The sequence below is a fragment of the Engystomops pustulosus genome, chromosome 2, assembly GCF_040894005.1.
Source record: "Engystomops pustulosus chromosome 2, aEngPut4.maternal, whole genome shotgun sequence".
In the NCBI taxonomy this organism is placed as follows: domain Eukaryota; kingdom Metazoa; phylum Chordata; class Amphibia; order Anura; family Leptodactylidae; genus Engystomops; species Engystomops pustulosus.
This window is the reverse complement of record NC_092412.1, coordinates 48860643-48885108: the sequence shown is the minus strand read 5'-3', so window position 1 is coordinate 48885108 and position 24466 is coordinate 48860643. Positions and strand designations below refer to the sequence as shown.

General features: G+C 45.7%; 1 protein-coding gene across 4 annotated transcripts in view; it reads left to right on the top strand.

The window, feature by feature from the left end:
• Positions 1-23672, top strand: part of ATP7B (ATPase copper transporting beta) — a 60600-nt gene extending 36928 nt beyond the window's left edge. For 3 of the 4 annotated variants that reach the window (XM_072134523.1, XM_072134525.1, XM_072134526.1), the window contains 8 exons: positions 139-321; positions 793-988; positions 10582-10728; positions 14021-14163; positions 14741-14944; positions 15275-15392; positions 15539-15641; positions 20454-23672. In XM_072134523.1, the coding sequence (XP_071990624.1) occupies positions 139-321; positions 793-988; positions 10582-10728; positions 14021-14163; positions 14741-14944; positions 15275-15392; positions 15539-15641; positions 20454-20703 (1344 nt within the window). In that variant the 3' untranslated portion in view covers positions 20704-23672. The remainder of the gene's footprint in view (positions 1-138; positions 322-792; positions 989-10581; positions 10729-14020; positions 14164-14740; positions 14945-15274; positions 15393-15538; positions 15642-20453) is intronic. The other variant, XM_072134524.1, reaches the window with a different exon arrangement.
• The last annotated feature ends 794 nt before the right edge of the window (positions 23673-24466 follow it).

Sequence of the window (24466 nt, the reverse complement as noted above, 5' to 3'; positions counted from 1 at the left end):
GGCAAGGATCAGGCAATAGGATTTCACATTCCTGATCCTTATGTTTCCAGTCCTTTTGCTGGCTTCTTTACCTCTTACCAGTCAGGGCTTAATATTAATAGAGAAAAAAACATGTTTTTTTTTTTAAAACTTTTTCAGATAAATACAGTGATGTTTGATAAGACTGGAACAATAACGCATGGGGTCCCCAAGGTCATGAGGTTCCTACTACTGGGTGATGGAGGCAGGATCCCCCTGAAAAGAATGCTTGCTGTGGTTGGCACTGCAGAAGCCAGCAGTGAGCATCCCCTGGGTATGGCAGTGGCAAAGTACTGCAAGGAGGTAACAGAAGAGTCTTATCATGTGATTTTCTTATCTGTTGATTTAAATGATAATTACATATAATATTAATAAACACTTTAAAATAATAATAAATGAAACATCAATCAAAAGTGCTTACTGTCCTCCGGCTTCTGTATGCTGCATTGCTGCGATCTCCTGGCCTTTGAGACCTCTGGCCTAAGGATGGCCAAAAAGAGTCCTGTGAGCCCCAGAATGTCAGGCCTAGCCATAGTTGCCCAAGACCGGGAGACTACTGCAACACTGGATAAATGAGTGGGAGCAGAAAATGTACACTTTTTTATTTTATCCTGGCCCCTTTGACAAACATAGTATTTGAGAATGGATTTTCTAAACCTCTTGTAGGTCTGCAATGAATCTAAACTGATAATTCTCCATTAATTAGCCACTTACTGTATAACCCAGGTGGAGGATCTTAGTTAGAGTCTTATGCATATGTTGATCTTTCTGTAGGAGCTCGGCACAGAATCACTAGGATATTGCACTGATTTCCAAGCAGTCCCAGGGTGTGGGATTAGCTGTAAAGTGAATAACGTGGAAAGTGTCCTGGTGCAGAGTGAAGAGGGCTTGAATGAGCAGAATGTTTACAAGAGTGGCCTCACCCATCCCCAACAAGACAACTCTCTAATCATTGACCCTCAACTACAAGGTAAAGTCCAATCTATTGGATCGTAATAACACCTAAGGGGAACAAGTTGGGGCGATGTAATGCATTAAGCAGCTCACAGGTCTTTATGGGTGTGATTTATTTGGACAAATAGACTAAGGCTGCATTTACACTGACGTATGCCTGCACGGCTACAGCCGGGTGGGTATATGTATGGCCCAAGGAGAGGAGAAGAGTTGACCCCTCCCTTCTCCATAGCAATGCATGGGTATTGGGCCAACACAGGGAAAGATAAAAAAAGTCCTATGTTTTTCCCATGTACAGAGCCGCACATGGGGGACATATGTACGGGCGCAAACTTGCGGTCTTGTGAATGCAGCCTAATAATTACCTGATACTTCTCTGCCTTGAGCTTAAAGAAGACCTTTCACTACTTTATCCAACCCCAACTCTTTACATTCTTAAGTAAGCTTTGTTTCACTAATGCTGTTACAGTTGAAATTATTTGTGTAGTCCCCCCACCATTACATACAGTATGCAAAGGCGTTGGTATTGATGGAGGTGATTGAACTTCATCACGTAACTAAACGTTCTCTTTTTTTGATAATTTGAATGTGATAAGTGCTTTACTACCGTAATATACCATCAAAATCAAGCATGATAAATAGAGATGAGCGAACATACTCGTCCGAGCTTGATGCTCGATCGAGCATTAGCGTACTCGTAACTGCTCGTTGCTCGGACGAGTATTTCGCCCGCTCGAGAAAATGGCAGCTCCCGCCGTTTTGCTTTTTGGCGGCCAGAAACAGAGCCAATCACAAGCCAGGAGACTCTGCACTCCACCCAGCATGACGTGGTACCCTTACACGTCGATAGCAGTGGTTGGCTGGCCAGATCAGGTGACCCTGGGATAGACTAGCCGCTGCCCGCGCTGCTCGGATCATTCTCTGTCTGGATGCCGCTAGGGAGAGAGCTGCTGCTGGTCAGGGAAAGCGTTAGGGTGTTCTATTAGCTTACTGTTAGGCAGGAGTGATTCTACAAGAACCTAACAGCCCTTCTTAGGGCTACAATAACGTTATAATTTTTTTTTTTATTTGCTTGTGGCTGGGCTTGCTGGCACTAGTAGTGCAGCTAGTACCATATTGTGAGGAATTAGCAGGGGGACTTGCTACCATTGTGTTTAGCTCTTAGTGACACACATATCCACCTCAAACACCAAAGTGGGAAAATTTATTAGGGGTTTGATTTCAATTAGGCACAGTCTGCCAGTTTCTTTTTATTTTACGTTTATTTTTTTAATAACTCAGTGTCATCTCATCTGGCATAGTAGTGTGCTTTAATACTTGGCTAGAAAATAGCCATAGGAGAATCCAAACGGCTTACTTACGCCTACAGTAGCGTTATATATATTTGATTTCTGGTTGATCTGCTGGTGGCTGTAGTTGCTGCAGTGAATCTACTAGCAAATTGTGAGCAATTTGGAGTGAGACTTGCGACCACTGTGTTTTGCGCTTAGTGACGCACATATCCATCGCAAAGACCGAAGTGGGAAAATTTATTAGGGCCCGGGGTTGGATTTCAATTAGGCACAGTCTGCCATTTCCTTTTTTATTTTACGTTTATTTTTTTAATAACTCAGCGTCATCTCATCTGGCATAGCAGTGTGCTTTCATACTTGGCTAGAAAATAGCCATAGCAATAGGATAGCATCGTTTGGTTTTAAAAACTAAAAAACACACAAAAAAAAAAAAAACACAAAAAAAAGTTAAAAAAAAAATTAAAGTTATAACTCTCATTTTCAAAATGTTTAACCCGAGGGCTAGGGGTAGAGGACGAGGGCGGGGACGTGGGCGTCCAACTACTGCAGGGGTCAGAGGCCGTGGTCCTGGGCGGGGTGAGACACCACCTGCTTATGAGGGAGCAGGGGAACGCCGCAGATCTACACTCCCTAGGTTCATGTCTGAAGTTACTGGGACTCGTGGTAGAGCACTGTTGAGGCCAGAACAGTGCGAACAGGTGATGTCGTGGATTGCCGACAATGCTTCGAGCAATTTGTCCACCAGTCAGTCTTCCACGCAGTCCACCCATGTCACCGAAATCGGCACTCCTCCAGCTCCTGCACCTCAGCCTCCTCCCCCCCCAGTCTGCCCCCTCCCAGCAAAATTTGCCATTTGAACCGGCATACTCTGAGGAACTGTTTTCTGGACCCTTCCCACAGTCACAAACCACTTGTCCGGTTGCTGATGAGCAATTTTCCGATGCCCAGGTTTTCCACCAGTCGCAGTCTGTGGGTGATGATGACCTTGTTGACGTACTGGAAGAAGTGTGTAAAGAGGTGTCCGACGATGAGGAGACACGGTTGTCAGACAGTGGGGAAGTTGTTGTCAGGGCAGGAAGTCCGAGGGGGGAGCAGACTGAGGGATCGGAGGATGATGAGGTGACAGACCCAAGCTGGGTTGAGAGGCCGGGTGAACACAGTGCTTCTGAGACGGAGGAGAGTCCTCGACCAGAACAGGTTGGAAGAGGCAGTGGTGGGGCCAGACGGAGAGGCAGGGCCAGAGCTGGTGCATCAGCGCCAAATGTGTCAACTAGTGAAGCTCCCGTGGCGAGGGCTCCTGCGGCGAGGGCTAGATTTTCAGAAGTCTGGAGGTTCTTTAAGGAAACACCGGATGACCGATGGACTGTGGTGTGCCACATTTGCCAAACCAGGATCAGCAGGGGTTCCACCACTAATAGCTTAACTACCACCAGTATGCGCAGGCATATGAATGCTAAACACCCCACTCAGTGGCAACAAGCGCGTTCACCTCCGGCCGTGCACACCACTGCTCCTTCCCCTGTGTCAGCTGATAGTCAGCCCCCTGCCCAGGACCCTGCCACAAAAACCCCATCGTCGCCTCCACGATCCTCCACAGCATCCACCAGCGTTCAGCTCTCCATACCCCAGACGCTGGAGCGGAAACGCAAATATAGTGCAACCCACCCGCACGCCCAAGCCCTTAATGTGCACATCTCCAGATTGCTAAGCCTGGAGATGCTGCCCTATAGGCTAGTAGAGACCGAGGCCTTTCGCAGCCTCATGGCGGCGGCCGCCCGTCGGTATTCGGTCCCCAGCCGCCACTACTTTTCCCGATGTGCCGTCCCAGCCCTGCACCAGCACGTGTCAGACAACATAATCCGTGCCCTGACCAACGCCGTTTCTGACAAGGTCCACCTGACCACGGACACGTGGACGAGTGCTGCCGGGCAGGGCCACTATATATCGCTGACGGCACATTGGGTTAACTTGGTGGAGGCTGGGACCGAGTCTGACCCTGCGGCTGGTCATATACTGCCGACGCCGAGGATTGCGGGGCCTACCTCGGTCCAGGTGTTTCAGGCCTACTATGCCTCCTCCTCCTCCCACCCCTCCTCCACCTCCTCCTCCGAACGACCATCCGTGGGTATGGCGCCATCAGTCGGTAGCTCTAGGCACAGCAGCAGTGCCGTCGCTAAGCGACAGCAGGCGGTGCTCAAACTGCTGAGCCTAGGCGATAAAAGACACACCGCCCAAGAACTATTACAGGGCATCACGGCGCAGACTGATCTGTGGCTGGCACCGCTGAACCTGAAGCCAGGCATGGTTGTGTGTGACAACGGCCGTAACCTGGTGGCGGCTCTGCAACTCGGCAGACTGACACATGTGCCATGCCTGGCCCATGTGTTAAATCTGATAGTTCAGCGTTTCCTCAAGACATACCCCAATCTGTCTGATTTGCTCACGAAGGTGCGCCGCATCTGTGCGCATTTCAGGAAGTCCAGCACAGATGCTGCCACTCTCAGGGCAGCGCAGCGCCGCCTCCAACTGCCCGCTCACCGACTGTTGTGCGACGTGCCCACGAGGTGGAATTCAACACTGACCATGTTATCCAGAGTTTACCAGCAGCACCGAGCGATTGTAGACTGCCAGATGTCAACTTCCACCAGAACTGGTAGTCAGGTCAGTCAGCTTCCTCAAGTCTACAATGAGGAGTGGACGTGGATGTCTGATATCTGTCAGGTGCTGAGTAACTTTGAGGAGTCAACACAGATGGTCAGTGGCGATGCCGCCATCATCAGCCTCACCATCCCGCTGCTTGGCCTGTTGAAAAACTCTCTGGTCAGCATGAAGTCGGAAGCTTTGCGCTCCTCACAAGAGACGGGGGAAGAAGATTCCCTTGTTGATAGCCAAAGCACCCTTAGGTCTGTTTCTCAGCGCATATCGGAGGAGGTGGAGGTGGAGGAGGATGAGGAGGAAGAGGAGGAGAATGTTGGCGAGACACAAGAGGGGACCATTGTTGAGTCCTTCACTGTTGAGCGTGTATGGGCAGAAGAAGAGGAGTTGGAGGAGGAGGAAATGGACAGTCAGGCCAGTGAGGGGAGTGAATTCTTACGCGTTGGTACTCTGGCGCATATGGCAGATTTCATGCTAGGCTGCCTATCCCGTGACCCTCGCGTTCAAAGAATTTATTCCAGCACCGATTACTGGGTGTTCACTATCCACAGCGCTAGCGGCAGAGTGCGTAGTTCTGCGGGACAAGTAGCGAGGGAGAGTAGGCGAGCAGGCAGCTTGTCCAGCACTGGCAAGGGTACGCTTTACAAGGCTTTTGCCAGCTTTATGTCACCCCAGCAAGACACTGTCACCTGTCCCCAGTCTCGGCAGAGTAGGGCTGATCTTTACAGAAAGATGGTGAGGGAGTACGTAGCTGACCATACCATCGTCCTAAATGATCACACAGCTCCCTACAACAACTGGGTTTCAAAGCTGGACATGTGGCACGAACTGGCGCTGTACGCCTTGGAGGTTCTTGCCTGCCCTGCCGCTAGCGTCTTGTCCGAGCGGGTTTTCAGTGCAGCTGGTGGCATCATCACCGATAAGCGTACACGCCTGTCGACTGACAGCGCTGACAGGCTGACGCTTATCAAGATGAATAAAGCCTGGATTTCTCCTAATTTCCAATCTCCACCAGGTGAAGGAAGCTCAACCTGAATAATTTATCCACTCCTCCTCCTCCTCATTTTCCTCCTTCTCCTCCTCTTTGTACAGTAAAGCAGAGGAAACTGGCTATTTTTTGACAGGGCCCACTGGCTCTAGCTATAGTACTTTATGCATTTAATTTTTATGGAGGGCCTCCGACCCGGTCCTCTGTTTTAAACAATTTTTGGGAGTGCCACATACAGGCACTCAATCTATTCAATTTTTCTGGAGGGCCACCTACCTGCTCCTCTGGTTTGAAAACTTTTTTGGACTGCCACATACAGGCACTCAATCTATTCCATTTTTCTGGAGGGCCACCTACCTGCTCCTCTGGTTTGAAAACTTTTTTGGACTGCCACATACAGGCACTCAATCTATTCCATTTTTCTGGAGGGCCACCTACCTGCTCCTCTGGTTTGAAAACTTTTTTGGACTGCCACATACAGGCACTATCCAAATTGAATTGTCTCCATAGCAGCCTCCACACGTTGTCTCCATTGCTACCTCCAAAAGTCGTCCATATAGCTGCCTCCATACATCGTCCCTTTATCAAACGAGGTGTGTCAGGCCGAAATTTGGGTTGTTTTCATGGATTCCACATCAAAGTTGTTAACTTTGTCGCCACCCTGCTGTGTTATCCACAAAATACACTGGCAAACTTTTACCATTTACGGATATTATTTCAGCGCTTCTTGCGCATCTGTTTACATTCCCCTCACCCGCCATATCCTAAACTTATAAGAACGCTACTACACTTGATCTTATACAAAAGGTTCTTAGAAGTGCTGTTTGGGGAGTAGCCTAGAGACAGGGGCTTGGATTGGCGAAAGCTCGCCTGGCAGCGGAGCGCCAGCTCCATGCCAAGAACCAACTAACATAGTTTTAACTGCAGCACCTTTAATCTACTACTAGTTCACTGCCTCCATACATGGCCGCCTTATCAAACGTGCTGTGTCAGGCAGAATTTTGGGTTGTTTTCATGGCTTCCACAACAAACTTGTTAACTTTGTCGCCACCCTGCTGTGTAATCCTCAAAATATACTGGCAAACTTTTACCATTTACGGATATTATTTCAGCGCTTCTTGCGCATCTGTTTACATTCCCCTCACCCGCCATATTCCAAACTTATAAGAACGCTACTACACTTAACTTGGTGCAGGCTGGGACCGAGTCTGACCCTGGGGCTGGTCATATACTGCCGACGCAGAGGATTGCGGGGCCTACCTCGGTCCAGGTGTTTCAGGCCTACTATGCCTCCTCCTCCTCCCACCCCTCCTCCACCTCCTCCTCCTCCGAATTACCATCCGTGGGCATGGCGCCATCAGTCGGTAGCTCTAGGCACAGCAGCAGTGCCGTCGCTAAGCGACAGCAGGCGGTGCTCAAACTGCTGAGCCTAGGTGATAAAAGGCACACCGCCCAAGTGCTATTACAGGGCATTCCACATCAAACTTGTTAACTTTGTCGCCACCGTGCTGTGTAAGCCACAAAATATACTGGAAAACTTTTTTCATTTACGGATATTATTTCAGCGCTTCTTGCGCAGATGTTTACATTCCCCTCACCCGCCATATCCCAAACTTATAAGAACGCTACTACACTTGATCTTATACAAAAGGTTCTTAGAAGTGCTGTTTGGGGAGTAGCCTAGAGACAGGGGCTTGGATTGGCGAAATCTCGCCTGGCAGCGGAGCGCCAGCTCCATGCCAAGATCCAACTAACATAGTTTTAACTGCAGCACCTTTAATCTACTACTAGTTCACTGCCTCCATACATGGTCCCCTTATCAAACGAGCTGTGTCAGGCAGAATTTTGGATTGTTTTCATGGCTTCCATGTTAACTTTGTCGCCACCCTGCTGTGTAATCCACAAAATATACTGGCAAACTTTTATCATGTACCAATATTATTTGAGCGCTTCTTGCTCACCTCCTTTGGTTCCTCTCTGCCACCCATTGGTTTGAAGCCTGAGTCCATTTAGGGTATGTCGCCATGCCACTCTCTAGCCTGCTGCTGCTGCCGCTGCCTCTGCATGCCGTCCCCTATAGTGTCAGGGTCAATTATTGGATGTTTTAGATGCTATCTAGCTTCATTCTGTCACTCTGTCATGGCCATGCTGTTGCCCATAATTTTGGCATAATGGTGCGATTAAGCAGCCTCAGAGGCATCCATGCATGCTGCCCCTGCTGTTTCCTGTCCATTTCCGTGGTGTTTCCATCCTTTTCTGAGGTTCCCAGGTGTTTGGCCAAGCTTCCCTGTGCAGAGCCTTGGTCCCCTTGAAAAATGCTCGAGTCTCCCATTGACTTCAATGGGGCTCTTTACTCGAAACGAGCACTCGAGCATCGGGAAAAGTTCGTCTCGAATAACGAGTACCCGAGCATTTTAGTGCTCGCTCATCTCTAATGATAAACCATGATAAATCTTTTGCCACCTTTCAGGCTTCAAACAGAAAGATATAAAATAGTGATCTAATACTCCTCCCATGTCAATACGATCCCTAGCACACTGCCCCTTGGGATGTTTAAAATTTGTGATATCCTTTTGTATCCAAATTTGGCTTTAAACTTCTCCACAACAGTATCACAGAGACTTTTTTACACACAGGTGGGTTATATTTATCCTCAGTCATTTAGGACAACATTTGATCATTCAGAGAACTTCAAAAATTTTAAAATATCCAATAAATTTTGTTACACTTCATAATTGTGTCTCACTTGTTGGTTTTTGTACCAAAAAAAAAATTACAATTTTATATCTTTATGTTTGAAGCCTGAAATGTGGCAAAAGGTAGAAAAGTTCAAGAGGGCTGAATACTTTCGCTAGGCACTGTATATGTTATCCTTGGTTTCCTTCCTTCTAAAATCAACTTTTATAAATATTCTAATGAGCTTAAAGGGTTCTAAGGGGTGTTTTCAGAGCTCCTTAGTGCTGAAGCTTCACAGGCTGTTACAATGAGCAGAGCAGGTCTCCCATTCCTCTGCAATTCATGCTGCTGCTAGATTACACAGGCAGAGGAAGGAGGAAGAGAGTAGGGGGAGGGGTGAGACATGTTCTGCTCATTGTAACAGCCAGTGAATCTGCAGCACAGTCACGATGCCCTGATCTATGTGTAAGTTCTACTGGTTTATCATTCTTGATTTTGGTGGTAGATTTTCTTTAAAGGAAACCTACCACTTGTAGTGGCAGGTTTCTGATGGAAATACAGGGGGTGAGCTGGTGCCGGAGCTTATTTTTGTTAGTGTTTTAAACCGCGGTATCGCGGTTTAAAACACTTTTTAAACTTTATAGCCGGCGCAGGGAGGTACGTGCTCGGCGCTTACCATGCGCGCGGCTCTCCTTCACTTCATATGTAGCCCCGCGCACGGTAACCTCCCTGCGCCGGCTATAAAGTTTAAAAAGTGTTTTAAACCGCGATACCGTGGTTTAAAACACTAACAAAAATAAGCTCCGGCACCAGCTCACCCTGAGCTGGTGCCCGGTATTTCCATCAGAAACCTGCCACTACAAGTGGTAGGTTTCCTTTAAAAGAAATCTACCACATGGATTTAGTGGTTTTAACCCAAGCATACTTACATGCTGGCATGTGCTCCCGAAATAGGATCTGTTCCTTATTTATCTATTAATGGCTTATTTTTTGTCAAAAGGGTATTTTACTGATATGCAAATGAGCCTCAGGGGCTCCTGTATACTTCACGTAAGGCTGTTTTGGCTTTGTCTGCTGTCACTGACTCTCTGGAAGGGTAGGGCAGATGTGAGTATAAGTGCCAAAGGAAGGCCTGAATAATTAGCAGCCGACAGAGCCAGGGGCATTCTGTGATGTACACAGGCGCCCCTGAGGCTCATTTGCATATTTTTTAAAGTTTTTTTTTCCACAAAAATTAGCCAGTAACAGCAAAATGAAAGAATGTATCCTGTTTCTGGGGGCACATCCCAGTGTGTAAGTATCCTTGGGTTAAAACCACTAAATCCATGTGCTTAAATGTGCTTAAAGGAAACCTACCACTTGAAGTGGCAGGTTTCAGATGGAAATACCGAGCACCAGCTCAGGGTGAGCTGGTGCCGGAGCTTATTTTTGTTAGTGTTTTAAACCGCGGTATCGCGGTTTAAAACACTTTTTAAACTTTATAGCCGGCGCAGGGAGGTACGCGCTCAGCGCTTACCATGTGCGCGGCTCTCCTTCACTTCCTATGTAGCCGCGCGCATGGTAAGTGCCGAGCGCGTACCTCCCTGCGCCGCCTATAAAGTTTAAAAAGTGTTTTAAACCGCGATACCGCGGTTTAAAACACTAACAAAAATAAGCTCCGGCACCAGCTCACCCTGAGCTGGTGCTCGGTATTTCCATCTGAAACCTGCCACTTCAAGTGGTAGGTTTCCTTTAATTTCTGAGGATTGCCAGGTATCTACATACGGTGGCTTTTCTGCATGCCTCTTGTCTCCCTGTTCCTGCTGTACTTGGCTTATTCAATAAGAGCTGCCCTTAAGATTGCACAAATTGCTAACAGCTCTCTTTCCTGTGCCACTAGTAGAATAGGTGGGTTGTGGGGCATTATTTTTATTTCATTGCCTTTTCAAGTCTGAATATGTGTGCATGAAAAATTAGCAAAACATTTAATATTATTCACTAACATACATATTCCTGCAGGTGCCTCAGCGCCGCAACCTCATTCTGTGTTGATCGGGAACCGGGAATGGATGAGACGCAATGCCTTGCACATTTCCAGTGATGTTGATGAAGCGATGACTAGTCATGAAATGAAAGGACAGACTGCCGTGCTAGTAGCTATCGATGGTAATATTATGCTCTTTAACCCCTTTCCCATATCTTTAATTTTGACATTCTAGCCATCTTTTCTACCGAACCCAGGGTCAACAGCTGCAAAGAGTTTCTATGTTCTCTCCGTGTTTGCGTGGGTTTCCTCCGGTTTCCTCCCAGATTGTGAGCCCCATGGGGACAGGGACCAATTTGGATAATAATAAAGAATTATTATTTCAAATGTAGCTGAACTGTAGTATCTTGGAATGGCCACCATGTAGTGAATGGAACAATGGGGCACATTTACTTACCCGTCCCCGCTGTGTGTTGTCCGACGATCATGGAATCCAGCGCGATTCACTTCGAGCGTGCGCCGGATGTCCTCCATGTGTCGCTCCCCACTCAGGTCCGCCGGAGTTCACCTTCTTCTTCCCGGTGCATGTAAGTGTATGTCTTTGGATTGTGACACAAATTCAAATGTTAAGTCCCGCGCTCAGTCCAAATCCATCGGATCGTCCGAAGGCTCGCCCCCCGATTTGTGACGCATGAAAGCCGGCGTGTTTGCGCCAAAATCCGATCGCAAGCGCCACAATCTGCTTTTAAATGCGGCGCAAAACAGTAATCATCGGAATATCTGTTGTTTGTGCGGTCCACGGACCCTTAGTAAATGACCCCCAATGTGTTAATCTCTCAGTCTTGTAGATCCCACACTGGTGGCTGCCAAGTTGATCAGTGGAATTGCCGGAGTGAGACCCAAACCCATCTGATATTGATGACCTATGCTAAGGAGTAATCATTGATATAATAAACTAGACAATGCCTTAAAATCATTATTGTTTTTACTAGGCTAATTTCTGATATCCACCAGTTATCAAAACTGGAGCTAAATGTCATCTTAATAACAGTATTAAAGTATTTTTTTGGGGTACACATTTTTCTGTGATTACTCTTCGATTTTCTTCTCCCTGTTCTATCAGACTTTGGTGCAGGAAGGGCCAGAATTTATGACTTTCTTTTAAGGGGCTTGAACCTATCGGGACCAGCTTATCGTAATTGGCACAAAGACACTTTTACTACTAAATTCTGTCATATTTTTCTGGCCTAAACTTAGCCAAATAATAGAAGTTGCAATGTTTTTTTAACTGTAATGTTTAGGTTTTTTTTTAATACCGTAAATTTCAGTACAAAGGGGAAAAGAACAAGGCAGTATACAAAAGATGCAATTTTATACAAAAGATGCAATAAAAAAATTGAAAAAAAGGCAAACTCTGCAACTATAAAGGCAAGGTAACAATATACAAACAGTTACTAGCCGCCAAAGTAGTGATGGCACAGACAAATTACTAGTACTCTTAGGCAATACAGAATCCAAACACTATAAATATAGTATACACTAGTACAAAAAGGAATGGTTAAAAATGAACACCTATATTTTTTCAATCATGGAAATAAAAACAGGAATAAAATACAGGGAGAAGCCCAAAAACAGGACACAGTCAGGTGGGGACCCCACTATGGTAGTATCCACTTGAAAATATACAGCAATAGTAAGTAACAAATGATGACGAGGATCAAATGTACAGTGTATAGATCCTCAATTAATTTCAATGCACCAAAGTAACCACCCAGAAGAGGCTCCCGAGTCCAGGTTGCAACTCCTTCGTCAGTGGGGGGAGCACACTGGATTCGGGACCCCCCACCCCCCCATTCCTGATTAACGCTTTCTGAGTATTGCTGGTGTATTTCAATACTTGGTGTGATTTAGCCAGTGTCTGATTTTTGTGATTATCACCAGTAATCTCTCATAGATGGTTACTTTGAAGCATTGAGAGTCATTTAGGATTTATACACTGTACCTTTGATCCTCTTACTCATACCATTACTTAGCTGGATATTTTCAGGTGCATACTATCCTATTTGTGTCCCCACATGGCTGTGCATTTATGGGCTGCGCACTGTATTTTTTTCTGTTTTTTATTAATATGATTGAAGTAAGAAAGTTATACCTTTTCAACCATTCTTTGTTATTCTAGTGAAGTGATCATGAACCTTTTAGAGACTAAAAAAAGTGCCCAAACTACAACTAAAACACTTATTTATCTTAAAGTAGCAATTTAAGCAGTAAATTATTCCTCCCTGCTCTGCCTCAGATTTCAGTCATATTGGTGCCCTGCGGCCACAAATTTTAAAATCCCCTCCCCAACCCTGCGTCCCTGATCTTCTAAAGGTATACAAAAGGAGAAGAAAGACGTGTGAAGAGCCAGCTAGATGTAAACAACTGATCTTTATTATTTATCTAAAATATATAAATCACAAACAACCCAAACTCTCGACAAAAACACTTAAAAGTACATAAAATGTTATACAAGCAAACAACGGTAGGGATAAGGTGGTCCCACCAACTAGCTCCCACAACACCTAAGACTGCCCTAGGTAAGAATTTACATCACAATCATGGTAACAAATATTACAGGGGATATAAAAACGATAAAACAGTAACAAGAAATAAAGAAAAGTCACCCCAGTAACTCAGTCACCCCAGTCAGTGTTTTGGAGCAGGGCACAACCCACACATTCCAACTTCTAATAAGAAGTCTTCTACGATCGCCATCTCCCAGATCGGACCTCTTTAAAGGAAACCTGGCAGGTGTAAGATGGAAATACCAAGCACCAGCTCAGAGTGAGCTGGTGCCGGAGCTTATTTCTGTTAGTGTCCTAAACCGCTGTATCGCGGTTTAAAACACTTTTTAAACTTTATAGCTGAAGCTGCTTCGGCGCACCATCCGCGCGACCATGAGCGTGCCTACATAGGAAATGCCGGGGAGCTGCGCGCATGGTCGCGCCCTTGGTGCGCCGAAGCAGCTTCGGCTATAAAGTTTAAAAAGTGTTTTAAACCGCGATACAGCGGTTTAGGACACTAACAGAAATAAGCTCCGGCACCAGCTCACTCTGAGCTGGTGCTTGGTATTTCCATCTTACACCTGCCAGGTTTCCTTTAAAGAGGTCCGATCTGGGAGATGGCGATCGTAGAAGACTTCTTATTAGAAGTTGGACACTAACAAAATTAAGCTCCGGCACCAGCTCACCCTGAGCTGGCGCTTAGTATTTCCATCTTTCCTCTTAAGACCAGGTCTGATCTGCCAGTATTTTCTGCTATGGTCTGCACCAGTATCTGTGGATTCATACCCTGCTCCCTGCCTTGACATGCCCCAAAGTTGCGTGCAGGGTAGAAAATAGAGCAGTGGGGAGAGAAGATCATCAAACTTCCCCTTATGAGCAGATGTCCTAAGACAATCTTGATAAATCTAACCATTTTTTTATTCTAAAGGATTGCTGTGCGGAATGATCGCAATTGCGGATACCGTGAAGCAGGAGGCTGCTCTAGCTGTACACACATTAAAAGCTATGGGAGTAGATGTGGTACTGATCACAGGAGACAACCGAAAGACTGCCAAAGCTATCGCCACTCAGGTATTATTTCCTTCTATACATACATCTATATATAGATAGATACAGATCAGTCCCCAGGTTACGTACAAGATCGGTTCTATAGGTTTGTACTTAAGTTGAATTTGAGTTTGTCCGCAGTTACAATTCTAACCTATACCTTTTACATACAAATTATATTTTGGACCCTGTGACAATTATTTTTTTCAAAATGTTAGGTTGTCAGGGGTACAAGGATTAACAATAAAGCTTCATCATTCTGTAAGTCGTGTCCTTAAATCGGGGACTGCCTGTATACCCCAGATGGCCTTACAGGCGACCCCTAGTTACAGATGGACTCCTCTGCCCACTGTGACCTCTGGTGAAGCTCTCTGGATGCTTTACTTTAGTTCCGGAGTTACTTTACTTTAGTTTCCCTGGAGTTACAATCATAAAATATATCATTTTTTTTATTATATTATAATTTATTTATATTGTATTCCATCTATCTTGTATTCTATCTATTATATTATTTCAAGGCTACATAATTCCCAATTTGTTGGAATTATTTCCATTTTTAATTTATGTCTATGAACAATATTTGATTGCTGTTTCCTTGCAGGTTGGAATTAAGAAGGTGTTTGCAGAGGTTCTTCCTTCTCACAAAGTGGCTAAAGTCCAGGCTTTGCAAAGCCAAGGGAAGAGAGTGGCCATGGTGGGCGACGGCGTGAATGATTCCCCTGCATTAGCCAGAGCTGATGTAGGGATCGCCATTGGAACCGGGACTGATGTCGCCATTGAAGCTGCAGATATTGTTCTTATCAGAGTATGTTCTTCCGTCCCTATATCTGTATAGAACCATTCACACAAGAAGCAATAAAGAAACAGGCTGTACAGGATAACTATTAGTCACTTTGGGTAGAACTACCCCATATATGTAAAATCCTGTTTATCTCTCACTGAGTTATCCATAAACAGGAAGGGATTAGGATGAGTGTGCAAAATAAAGTTTTAACCCCATGCCAGCATGGAGACAGAATAGCATAAACATGTGCATCTGTAATGGAATCATCTCTAAGTTTTGCACACCAATGTTTTGTTCCATTTGCATAAAAAATACATATCATAACAAGTTCCCTTCTGATTTATATTGCAGAATGACTTGCTTGATGTCGTTGCTAGTATCCACCTCTCAAAGAGGACAGTGAGGAGAATAAGAGTTAACTTCATGTTTGCACTCATCTACAATCTTCTAGGCATCCCTATTGCAGCAGGTACCTTATTATATATTTCTATTTTTATAGAAATAAAAGTACTGTATGTTGCTATTATGGGTATGTACATTCACTGTATAAATTAGTGGTCTGTACTTCATAGATAACATATATTCATAGGATCCTGTTTGTTTTATCATCTCCAGGTGTATTCCTGCCAGTAGGATTGGTATTACAACCATGGATGGGCTCCGCAGCTATGGCAGCTTCCTCTGTCTCTGTGGTTTTGTCATCTCTCCAATTGAAGTGGTAGGTTCAGATTTGATCAAATGTTACTTTGAGTCTAGTTATATATCTCTTAATTCAGATAAGAAGGTGGTTGTTTCCTGGGACGATCAATTGCTTTTGAAGTGATCTCCGTGCTCTAGAAATACACACTAGTGATGTCACATGGCCTGTATGCAGCTTATAACCATTCAAGTGACTGGGTCTATTTGCAGCACTGAACAGCAAAGAGGCCTTAGCATGTGCAGACAGCATGGTATAGAGCAGAATGAGCCGAGCCTATTGTACATTTGCAACATCCCCCACCAGGGCCTAGCCCTTTCTTGAGGCCTGGAGACAGCCGGGGCCCAGAATACCGTAGTGGCTGGCGGTTGCGTCCTAGGCGTGCTTTGGTCACGGTGCTTGGTATGGGGACCTGAGGGCTGACCGGCAGGTATCCAGCGGGTGGTGTGTGTAAGAAATATGGAGGGAGAGGCTGAGGTACTGGTTCTCCCTTGGGCAACCCCTTAGTGTTTGTAGTATATGTCCCTGGGTAATGGATGGGGAAGCCCGTGGAGGTGACAGCCGTATCCAGGGAACAGACGGAGGCAACGTTGTGCAAAATAACTCACAGTTCTTTATTGGAACGATTGCAGGCAATGGGCCAAACGGTCTTGTTACAGATGCCGGATTACAGGATGATTCCGGATTACTGGAGTGGTCATGGAGAGTGATCCTCGGGAGTAGATTCGCCAGCCTGGTAGTAGATGCAGGCTGGGATGTAGCTGTGTCCAGATGTGGATGCTACAGCTTGTCCTGGGATTAGCTGTGTGTCTGTGCTAGAGGTGCACATACACTCTCTCTGGTCACTCAGTGTGTCTTGTGGAAGATGTGCTCTCTAGGAGAGCTGGGTTCCAATAGGTGCTCATCTGTCAGGAGCTGGGGCCTCAGAGCTGAGAGCTATGACAGACGCTCCGCTCTGTAGAAGGGCCTGGGGCCTAAGAGGTCTTGCCCCTTCCTGTCCAGGGGTTTTGTTAAACCCTGTTCAGGTGGTGGCTCACTCTCCAATCACACTCCAGTTCACATGAAGGAATACAATTGGACAATAACTTTAGAAAGCTTAACCCTTGCCGTATCTACAGCTGCTCATTACCTTAATTGACTGCATAACCCTAAAGGTGAGTTGATCAGACTCCAATAGAGGGGTCATACAGATAAAGGGCCTTATTCGCAAGCACTCCCTTGCCTGTACGTCGGCAGGGGTGTTGCACATACTCTCCAATGTGCAGGCAGCATGTTATGGACCGGGAGAAAGTAAAGAGATTGTAAAACATGCCCTATCTTCAGACAGCATGGCATAGAGCAGGAGACCTGCCAAACTGCCAGCAGAGACCGGGCTTTCCTCCACTCTGGTGACCCCCCGAAGCCCCCGACCCCTGGGAGCCATGACCCCCCCTTCCCGAAAGGAATGCCCAAACTTAGTAGGCCCAATAACCTTCAACCAAAGGCCTATATCCTTCTGGTCCCACCTAATACTCGGTCTAACCGACTTGCGCTGCCTAAACTCCTCGTCGTAACGTAACCAAGCCTGCCCCCCATAGGCCCGGTGGGCTTCCGCAATGGATTCCTGATATACAAAAAGCGCCGAGCAGTTTTCGGGCGTTTTTTCCTCGATAACACACGCCAAAATTGAGAACGCCTGCGACCAGTTGGAATATGTTTGTGGAATAAGCCTCCACCTTCGCTTTTCCTCCTCTTCCTTCTTACTTTCATCTTTTTTCCCCTTGTCCACATTAAATATTGATAGAGGCAAAAGAGAAAATATTTCGATAAATTCATCTTTCCAAATCTTCTCCTTTACCTCTTTTTTCAAATGAGCTCCCAGCTGACCCTCAAAACATACATATACCTCCCCTTTTGCCCTATCATCAATCCTCACAATGTCCCCCTGCTCCTTCTCTGTCTGTACGGACACCGTAACCCCCACCCCCCGGCCCGCCGGGGCCACGGTCCCTGTACCCGCACTCTCCCCTCCAGGGGGCACCCACGCCGTTACCGGCGAAGGCGTCAGACCCCGTTCACATCTGACTAGCAAATCTTTAACTGTACCCAGCAGCTCCCTAACCCCGTCACTACCTGGTGTGCCACTTAGCATACTATCCCCCCCCCGGCGCACCCATTATTTGACTATCTGCTGGGGGCTGAGACATTAAAATAGGCGGAAAAGGACATGACATGCTATATAACTCACCTAGCTGCGTAGGGGCTGTGACCCCACCAGCCGCTCTAATCGGAGTCCCGCTGATCAGCAGACCACTGTGTCCTGACGGGCTGCCGACTCCTCTTCCATCCACACGAAGCGGCGACTGGACTCCTGGATGTCCGTGCTGCAGGGGGGTTCCCCTGATTCCCGCCACTGGAGTCCCGGGACGACTAGGCCCTTGTAGTGCCGGATGAAGAACTGGAGGCTGGAGGACCGGAGGCTGCAACATCACTGAGGGGTGACCAGGCATACCCTGAAACCCCTGGTGCTGTAAAACACTGGGATGCACGCAGGCCGGACTCCCAGAGGGCCCGCCAAATAATGCCCCCCCATACTGCCAGGCGCCCCCCCGGTTTGGGAAGGTATCACTATCGTTGATACAGGGCCAGCCGACTGCTGCCCGCTGAAGACGTCCCCCACCATAGCTGCAACAGGGCCAACCGACTGCTGCCCGCTGAAAACGCCCCCCCCCATAGCTGAAACAGGGCCAGCCGACTGCTGCCCGCTGACATCCCCCCCCCGTAGCGCTCACCGTTGTCGGGCAGACCAACCGCCGTAGTCCTCTTTCTGGTAGGCCCCACGACCGGAGCATCGCCGTGAGGGCCCACCGCCACGCCTCCTCCGGATCCTGTAGTCAGGCGGGAAGCGGCCGCGACCGGAAGTGAAGGCCGCGACCGAGTTCCCACCGCCGGACCCGACCGCCTGCTCGGATTCCTCCCAGATCGCGGCCGCCCTCCGGATCTAGAATTAGCGGGGCCGCGAACTGGAGGGTCCCCGGAGGGACTCCTTTGGCACCGCCGGGTCCGCGGTCGAGCCTCCGGGCTCAACCTATTGGGCACCCGCGATGTCCGCGCGGGCCGCGCCTGTCCTGTACCGCCTGCTGGCTCCGCCAGCAAGGATGACACCGCCTGCTGCAGCCAAGCCTCCCCTCTGTCCCCGGCTGCTCGTGACAGCTGATCAAGTAGGCCCTGGACACTGGACATCTTCCTGGGACGGGAACGGTGAGTCACTTCTGCTTTGTGTCTCACCGGACTGCCTTGCTTTCCCGCTCTCTGCCCCTTATAACACCCCCTCCTCCCCCCAGACTACCCAATTCCTCCCCCAAATTCAAAAGGGGCCAATCCCCTCGCTCTGCCCCCCGTCATGTTGGCCTCCACCCCACCCACTCCGTTAGGGGGGGTTCCAGCCCTTTCTGGAGGAGCTGTGGAGATTGTACATAGTGTCCAATATACAGGCGGTATATTATAGAACAGCAGGAACTGAGCTGAATGCACATAGTTTCCAATATACAGAAAGCATGATATAGAGCAGGAGGAGCTGAGCCAATTGTACTTGTTGCCCAATCAGCATGATTTAATGCATTTGATGCTTTATGGGATACGATGTATGAGATGACCATCAAGCAGGACCCCAAAGTCCTTAAATCTTTAAATATTAAATTACAGGTTATACAGAATCTTCCATAAAACATTCATGGATCGGCTTCTCCGGCTCTATAACATTTGGCTGACATATCAGATACTTTTCACATGACAAGTTTCCTTTAGGCAGAAAGACTGCAACAAGTAGAAGGAAGATATTATCATATGGCTGCTTTATTATAAGGTGTTTTCATCTTTGCTTTAAAGCAATGACCTGGAGATGCTTTTCATCCACTCGTGTTACTTTATTACCATATTAATAAAAGAACCTTTGAAGGTTTATATAAATAATCTTAAAGAACATATACCACCGAGATGAAGGACTGTATACCGAGCACACTGACCTCCTCTGCCACGATCCCCTCTTCTTTTAGCTTCTTATTCCCAGATTTCTTTACAGAAAAAATCAAAAGTCACAAAAAATGACATCACCCACAGCTCTGTACAACAAATTATGAAATAGTTATTGGCGCCAGAAGATGGCAAAATAAAAAAAAAACATTTGTACAGGAGGTTTTAATTTATTTAAATGTATAAATACATTATAAAGCCTATACAAATTTGGTATCCTCGTGATCGTATCGACCCAAAGAATAAGGTAGACATATCATTTGGGGCGCACAGTGAAAGCCTTAAAATCCAAGCCCACAAGAAAAGGTCGCAAATGCGTTTTTTCACCATTTTTACTGCAATTTTTTTTTCGACTTCCCAGTACACAGCATAGAATATTCAATACCATCACTATGAAGTGCAATTTGTTACGCAGAAAACAAGCCCAAACACAGCTCTTTACGTGTAAAAATAAGAAAGTTATAGATTTTTGAAGGTGGGGAGTGAAAAATGGAAATGAAAAAACAAAAAAGGGCCAGGTTGTTAAGGGGTTAACTGAATGTAGCTGAGCAGCCAGCTGCCTGTCCATTTAACTCTTTGCTATTCCCACCAATCTTATGGAGTGTAAATGGAGCATTTTGGGGAATGTTCCATCCTTGTAAGTGTATTTTCTGCTACACTATACCTTTGGCTCCTAACAATAATCATATTACGTATTGCTATCTCCTATATGAAATGAAGCCTCTATATGCATTATACAGATTGGTGCAGGAATGTTAGCTTTAGCTGTGGAATCAGTCCCTATATTATGCTCTATTTCGACTTATTTTCTGTCTCTTTTAGCTACAAGAAACCAGATGCGGATAGATATGAAGCACGTGCCCAGGGGCATATGAAGCCCCTTAACCCATCACAGATAAGTGTACATGTTGGGATGGATGACATGAGAAGGGATATCCCAGAGACCAGAAGCTGGGACCAGATCAGCTTCATCAGCCAATCGTCATCTAGCCAAAAAAACTCACTAGTAGGCGACCGACAAGACAAGAGGTCTCTTCTGATCAATGAGACTGATGAAGATCAGTACATGTAGCCGTATGTGTTACTACCAGGAGTTCAAGGGTCACATTCAGCATTCTTATGGAATGTTCATAGAATAACAAATCACCATGAATGACAGAATGTGCGGTGGCCTAAGTCACTATGACGGGAACAGGATTTTGAGCATCATAGTTTTAAATGATGCAAGGATTCCCTGCTTCCCCAAGCTTCCTCAGAGTTTTTGCAGCAGCTCCTTGCATCATATATAGCTTTGATACTTGGACTCCCTTTCCGTCCCTTGTAATCCAGTCTCCACACAGTCCAGACCCAGGCCCATGTCAGACGTTCTATGTAATAAATTAAAAACAGCAGGTGCAATGCATTTGGTACTATTCGTGTAACTTTGTCACATAGAGAGTTTTAATATTACCTTTTTTAGAGATTTTATTAGAGATTGTTAAAAGACGTTCTTACATTTTTGAAAATATTTCATCTTCCTGTGTGCAGGGGAAAACATTTACTACAAATACTATGTATGTGTTATACTGGCGTGTACTGCCACCTAGTGGTCATCATGAGTCAGGTTTTGGGATTACAAACCTGCAGAAACATTTGAGATTCAACTGGTCAAACTAATTTCCAAAAAAAGCAACCCCCCCCCCCCCTCAGGATAAATGTAGTATTTAATGCTGGGCATTTAAAGTGTCCCTCCAACTCACACTATTATTAGAAGAAGGAAAATTCTATCAAAATCAAGCATGATACACCAGGGACACTTACTCATAGATCCAGTCACCATAATGGTGATAATTCTCTTATATTTATTATCCATGGCTTCCTTTTAAAATCAACTGCTAATTAGGAGAAGGGCTATGGGGTATTACTAATGCCCGTCTGTGCTGTAGCTTCACAGACTGTTACACTGTGTAGGCAGAGGGAGGGGTAAAGTGCCAAAGGGGAGAGTGAGAGCGTGTAACAGCTTGTTAAACTGCATCACAGAGGGGCTATGGTAATGTCATTCAAATCCCTTTAGGCTCATTAGCATCATTTTAAAAGCTTATTTTAGAAGGAAGGAGGCCATGAATAACAAATATAAGAAGATTACCACCATCACAGTGCCTGCATCTATGAGTAAGTGTCCCTGGTTTATCATGTTTGAGTTTGATGGCAGATTTCCTGAGTGTGACGGCCTTGATTTGTTCTTTGTTCTAAATTTTATATTCTAATTCAAATTTGAATATCATTTTCAAATTACTAAGTGGTAACAAGAAGTAATAATATGGCGACACGAGGAATGTAAATACCTTCAAATAAATGTAAATCTAAAATCAAAACTATTTATATCTGTTGTTGTAATAAATGATATACAGTGCTGACATTGATGCCCTACGTGAGCGAGAATAGAAAATGTGGAATCTGTTAAATCCTGACCGATAGTATGACCACAGATCTGTGAGAACAGTCGTCACAGTTTTATACTGTTTTTCGGTGTTAGGACCCCATATTTAGTTATTTTAAATATATTTTCATTTTCCTCAAAGCCCCTTTAGAAAATGGTAATCACATCTCAGTCCTTTAAGAATATTCAGGTGAAGGTCCAACTCATTAAACATTCATGCTGTGGATAAATCATAAAGGGGTGAGGCCAAGTTTAACTGTTGGGGTGCTGTCAAACGTTAGCGTTTTGTTTCAGTTTTGTTATGGAATCACAACGAGCGTGGGCTCGGCATTGGCACCCGGTGTCTTGCATTTAGACACTGGGTGCTGATTGGCGATCGCATGTGTTTACATACAAATGCATATGCGATTGGCCGCAGCCTGGCCCAGCGCGTTTTAATTCCGTTACAAAACCTGTGACAGCAGCCTTATGCCTATCACACGTTTTTGGACCATTTTAAAGCATACGTTTTTGAATTTTTCACGTGCGTTTGGCTGCTTTGAACCTGTTTATCTTCATTAGTAGAAGCGTAGGCAGCTGTGTAACAGATTAGCCGCTTATATATTGGACACAAAGCTGATGCCGGCTCAGTTCGAGATCGGATCCAAGCCTCCATCCGGATACACTGGATGTCAGGTGGAGCCAGTAGCTGTCATCCCAGTGTTACAGAAGAATCCAACAAACGCAACGATCCATCCCTTGAGGTTGAAGATCTTCCGAATTTTATTGACTCCAAAATATACAGTACAACATCAAATAGACCACGGCACTGCGTCTATACTGTGGACTACAAATTTTTGCCTACCTGTTTCGAGCGCGTTAAACGCTCTTAATCATGACTGAGTCAAACCCTACAAAAGATCATTATTAAACTGGCGTGATGAACACCGTAGGGGAAAAAATTTTAAAAACCCACCAAAAATTATTTGTTACCTATTTCATCCCACAAAAAATGTCCCGCATGTCCATGTTATGCCACTCGAAAGACGGCAATGCAAAAATGATAGATTTTTTCCCCACATTAGGGTTTTATTTGGAAAATTTAAACGGTCCAAGAACACAACAGGTGGCAGCACCCTAAGGATGATAATGCTGGAGCGACAGGTTGAGCATCCTCTCTGCTGCTCCATTCACGGTCTATTCCAGGGCCATAGAGGAGGACAAACTGGTGGGTCCCCACTGATCATATTGCTATAACAATTAAACTTTAAGTCAACCCCTTTAAGCCATTGTGAACATAGAAGAGGTCTGTCAGCTATCTCAATTTGGAAAACAAATAAATTTGCTTCCCATAGAAGAGAATAACCTAATACATGCACAGTCAGGGGACCACTGTTATTTCTCGAGGGGGTTCACATAAGAAACATATGGCATATCTGCGTATGAGTAAACCTCAGTGGGGTAGTGATTTGTTATCATTTTGGTTCTCTTTGCATAATACTTTTACTGTGATCCGTACTGTGTGCAATACTTTCTACAGTTCTATACATACAGATCGCGAATGTGTTTCTATTTACTATTTTTCTTCAATAAAATGTAATTTTTGTACTATCCAAATAAAAGATATATTTTAAATATTTGAAGATATTTACTTGTCAATCTTGTACTTCTCTGTCTCGCATCTCTATCACATCAGCTCTGTTCCCAACCTCTTGTACCTTGTAAGAAGTACTGAACTTTGAGCCATGGGAGCTGCAGAAGATAAGAGAAAGTATAAAGTTTAACACAATTATTACATATTGGCAATTGTGGGCCATAGGCAAATACTAAAAATTTACCACTCCTATGTTGGCCCCTGGAGTGAACTTTCCCATTCAACGGGGCCCAAGGGGTATTTACCAGACCGGCTGTTAAAACCCAGGAATCAGGTAGAAGTGGGACAAAGACCTTCACCTTCCCTGTCCAATCCTTGGTATGACTTGACGTTGTTCTGTGATGCTACTCTCTGTCTTGTTTTTAAAGCAGACGGGAAGAAACTAGACCGAAAGGAGAAGGAGAGAGGCACCGGGCAGTGCAAGGGGCACATTTAGCCAAATTCAAAGGCAGCGGGAAGGTCTTGGTCTGATTGCAGATGGGTTTACACTGAAACGTTTGCGATCAAGAATGGGCAACACTGCTTTTGAATAGTTTACATCACGTACGTTTCAGTGTAAACGCAAATGTGATTGGGCCAAGCCCCCTCCCTGCAGCTTTTTAGTGGCATTTCAAAACACAATTCAAACACTGAGTGAACCCAGTATTAGGCGTGACGTTTGCTTTGCGTTTCAAAACGCATCACACAAAGTCCTCCTTGGATCAACTCCTCAAGTAATATTGGGGCTTTTTTACTAAGATCCCGTGGCCGTATTTCCATCGGGTTTCCCGTTGTTTCGGGGAT